Source organism: Myotis davidii, unplaced genomic scaffold (assembly GCF_000327345.1).
Source record: "Myotis davidii unplaced genomic scaffold, ASM32734v1 scaffold478, whole genome shotgun sequence".
Lineage (NCBI taxonomy): Eukaryota > Metazoa > Chordata > Mammalia > Chiroptera > Vespertilionidae > Myotis > Myotis davidii.
Genome location: NW_006289570.1, coordinates 3,783,756 through 3,787,733, shown reverse-complemented (window position 1 = coordinate 3,787,733; position 3,978 = coordinate 3,783,756). Strand labels below are relative to the sequence as shown.

The 3,978-nt window shown below is 49.2% G+C and overlaps 1 protein-coding gene across 2 annotated transcripts in view; it reads right to left on the bottom strand.

Annotated features, from left to right (window-relative positions):
* Positions 1–1,330: 1,330 nt before the first annotated feature.
* The window catches only part of NEFH (neurofilament, heavy polypeptide), a 5,293-nt gene continuing 2,645 nt past the window's right edge, over positions 1,331–3,978 (bottom strand). The window contains exons 3-4 of one of the 2 annotated variants that reach the window (XM_015562878.1): positions 3,448–3,550; positions 1,331–3,247 (exon numbers count right to left, since the gene is read on the bottom strand). In XM_015562878.1, the coding sequence (XP_015418364.1) occupies positions 1,928–3,247; positions 3,448–3,550 (1,423 nt within the window). In that variant the 3' untranslated portion in view covers positions 1,331–1,927. Of the gene's footprint in view, positions 3,351–3,447; positions 3,551–3,978 lie in introns of both variants that reach the window. The other variant, XM_015562879.1, reaches the window with a different exon arrangement.

Sequence of the window (3,978 nt, the reverse complement as noted above, 5' to 3'; positions counted from 1 at the left end):
CGCCCCAAGTTTGCTAACCTGGCGGAATGTAAGCCTGAAGCTTGAGACCACATGGAGAGGTCCTGCCTGAGCATGAAGCGTACACGAAAGCAGCCAAGAGATGGCCGAGTGAGTGGACGGCATCTTGGAGAACAATCATTTGAGATTTCCCCCAGATCTAACCGTATCTGAAGCAATTCAAACCTATTAAAATGCTTGGTTATGTAAAATAATATATTTTTTATTATCAATTCTTAGTAGCAGTAGTATTTTGCTTAAGCTAGTTTAGTTCTGTTTTGACTGCTTGTAACAGAAACTGCTGATGGGCCCACCTGGTGTGCCTAGTGGTTGGGATTGAGCCAGGAACCAGGAGGTCACAGTCAGGGCATGTGCCAGGTTGTGGGCTCAATCCCAGGTTCGGGGTGTGCAGGAGGCAGCCAGTCAGTGATTCCCTCATCATTGATGTTTCTATCTCTCCTCCCCTCCTCTCTGAAATCAGTGAAATATATTTAAAAATGAATGATGTTTTGGTCCTTATTTCTTTGGTTACAATCTGTTGCTAATAATGCACAGAGGTCTTTGCCTCCTCCCCCCGACCTCTATCTTCAGGGGTTAGGCTCTGGTATTTATCTCTGTGTTTTTAATCATGTAATCTCTTGATAGGTCAATTTAAAAAACTTTATTTTTGAAATAATTTTAACTTACTGAAAAGTTGCAAAGATAGAACTTATAGGGAGTTCCTGGATACCCTCACTCAGCTCCCTCTAATGTTAACATCTTACATGTTCATGGTACATGTGTCACAACTAAGAGATTAATGTTGGTACATTACTATTACGTAAACTACAGACTACTGGCTGTCCACTAGTTTCTCTACTAGTATTCTGGGCTCCAGGACACCACATTGCATTGAGTAAGCATGACTCCTCAGTCTCTAGTCTATGATAGCAATCCATAATAGTGCTTACGACTATAGGTTACATCATCTAATATCCTAAAGTGGCTAAGAAGGTGGTTGGGGCAGGGAAAGAAGCAGCTCCCAGAACAGGGTTAATGACAGATCTAAAGTTGGAATCAAGGCTTCATATAAAGCGCCCAGATGATGCCAATGTAGGCGATCCAGAAGCCATGCACCAGGCCACCTGTCTGTAAGATCATAAAAATAAAGCATCTAGCACACTGCCTGGCACATGGTTTGTGCTCAGGAAAAAATACAAGAGAGGCCATGTAACTGGTCCCAGAATCTCAAGACCCCTGATGCTTGCTCAGTCCTGTGTCGACTTGTGACATCCAAACCTCCCTTGTTCTGTCCCCTGGCCTGCGAGGGGGGGAATAGATAACGGCGGCAGCGTTTTCATTTCATAAGCACTTGTTTTTATTGCACGGAAGCAATTGAAAGTGGTCTCCGGTGGAAAAGTGCGCCCTGGCATGGCTCAGTGCCCAGCCCCACCCACTCCGGCTCTTCCAGGGGAGCGAGCTCTGGGCAAGGGCCTGACCACTCCTTTGGAAAACAGAAGGCATTTGGGAATAGGTTAAGACATCTCAAGCGTAATGTGTTTCTAACTGCTCGTTCATTATTGCGGTCACCTGCCAGTTGCACATACAGGAAATAAATGCACTTATTTGGAAAGGAGGGGGGCAGTTTTTACAGTCAAGTGTTTAGTGTGGCATTCGGCATACATCACATTCCGCTACATAAGCTATCATAACATAATGGTCCATCGCCTGAGCGGGTTCGGGGTACGGGGGGGCAGGGTGGGGAGTGCCCTTCCTTGGTAACGTATTGCTAACAACGTCTTGTTTGGTGAGGGAGAGCCCCACCAGTTAAGCAGAGTTTCTTCTTCTATAAAGAGAAGGGAGAAAAAAATGAAAATTGATTATGCCGACCCTCGAACTCCCAGACCCTCCTGAGTTTCTTTGGATGCTCCGGATGTTCCTGCCTCCCTCTTTACTTCTCCCCCTGGGCGGCCTTGTCTCCTGTGGCCTTCTCAGGAGGCCTGCTGTCCTTCTGGTCTGTGCTAGAGGACTTTTCAGCCTTTTCCGTCTTGGCTTTGCTGGGGGCGGGGGCCTCCTTGCCGGGCTCTTCCTTGGCTCGGGCCTCCGGTTTGGGTTTCTCCTCCGGCTTCTTGGCCTCTGTGGCCTTCTCCTCCTTGGCATCTTTTTTCTCAGGTGCTGCCAACGTCTCTTCCTTCTTTGGCTTTTCTGGCCCCTTCTCCGCTGCTTGGCTGGGTCCTTTGGCCTTGGCATCACCTGGTTCCTTCTTGTCCACCTCGGTCTTCTCTTTGGCTTTCGCCTCTTCCTTCTCCTTGGCAGGAGCCTCCTTCTCCGGAGTCGCTGCCTTTTTCTTACCCTCAGCCTCTTGCTTCTTGGCTTCAGCTACGGATTCTTTGGGCTTCTCCTGGACCTCGGGCTTGGGAGCCTCCTTCTGGGGCACCTCGTCTTTCTTGCTATCCTTCTCGGTTTTGGGTGTGGCTGGAGCTTTCTCTTCCTCTCCCTTCTTTGGTGGCTCTTTGACTTTCACCTCCTGGGGTTTCTCGTCTTCCTTCATGGGGGACTTCGCCTCTTCCTTCTTTGAGACCTTCTCCGGGGCCTTGGCCTCCTCCTTCACGGGAGACTTGACCTTCTCCGGGGCCTTGGCCTCCTCCTTGCTAGGACTTTTGGGCTTTACGGGTGATTTGATGTCTGCGGGGGACCTGACTTCCTCCTTCACTGGGGTCTTGGCTCCTGGGGACTTCACATCAAGGGTCTTGGCCTTCTCGGGGGACTTAGCTTCTTCCTTCGTCGGAGACCTGGCCTTTTCAGGGGATTTGACCTCAGATGGCGATTTTGCTTCTTCCTTCACTGGGGACTTGGCCTTCTCTGGGGACTTGACCTTAGTTGGGGACTTGGCTTCCTCCTTTGCTGGGGACTTAGCGTCTTCCTTCACTGGGGACTTGGCCTGCTCAGGGGACTTCACCTCAGCTGGCGATTTTGCTTCTTCTTTCATGGGGGTCTTGGCTGGTGACGTGGCCTCTTCCTGCTCTGGAGACTTGGCGTCCTTCTCCGGGGATGCAGCCTCTTCTTCTGGGGGAGACTTTGTTGCTTCTTCTCCCCCCTCTGCTTCCTCCTCCTCTCCCTGTTCCTCCTCCTCGCCCTCCTCCTCTTTGGTCTCTTTCTCCTCTTCCTCAGTCACTTCTTCGGTCACTTGTATCTCCTCTGTCTGTTCCTCCACGATCACGGTTTCCTTCTCTGACTTTTCTACCACCCTGATCTTCTCTTCGCTTTTGACCTTTATGTGAGTGGCCGTGGAAGGCATTTTAGGGAGTCCCTCTGGAAGGGAGAAGGGACTCGGGCCAAAGCCAATCCGACACTCTTCACCCTCCAGGAGTTTCCTGCAGAATGGATAACGGAACACATTACTATGAACTCAAAGCAGGTCGATAACTTGGGGGTCTTCTCTACCACCCTGATCTTCTCTTCGCTTTTGACCTTTATGTGAGTGGCCGTGGAAGGCATTTTAGGGAGTCCCTCTGGAAGGGAGAAGGGACTCGGGCCAAAGCCAATCCGACACTCTTCACCCTCCAGGAGTTTTCTGCAGAATGGATAACGGAACACGTTACTATGAACTCAAAGCAGGTTGATAACTTGGGGGTCTTCCTGGTTTCCTCTGAAGGTCCATAGAGGCCAATGATGGGGACTTCGGCAGAGGAAGGAATGTGAACAATGGGCACTTTGAGGATGGAGAACTTAGTGAATCATCCCAGGAGGCCACACCCCAATGGCACTGCTCTTGTTTAACGCAGCAAAGGCTGCAACTTAGGAGATGAAACACCTTTTCCTTAAAAAATTACCCTTAAAAGAGAGTGCCTGCTTTAACAAAATTTACATTTATTGTCCCTCAACTAAAATAAGAGAAAGTTGGGAGCCTGAGAAGACAATTTCATACTTACAAATTTGGGTTTAAGAAGTCTCAGAATGTTCCTATTTTAATTTCAAGAACCTGTCACCTTTGTATTTTCA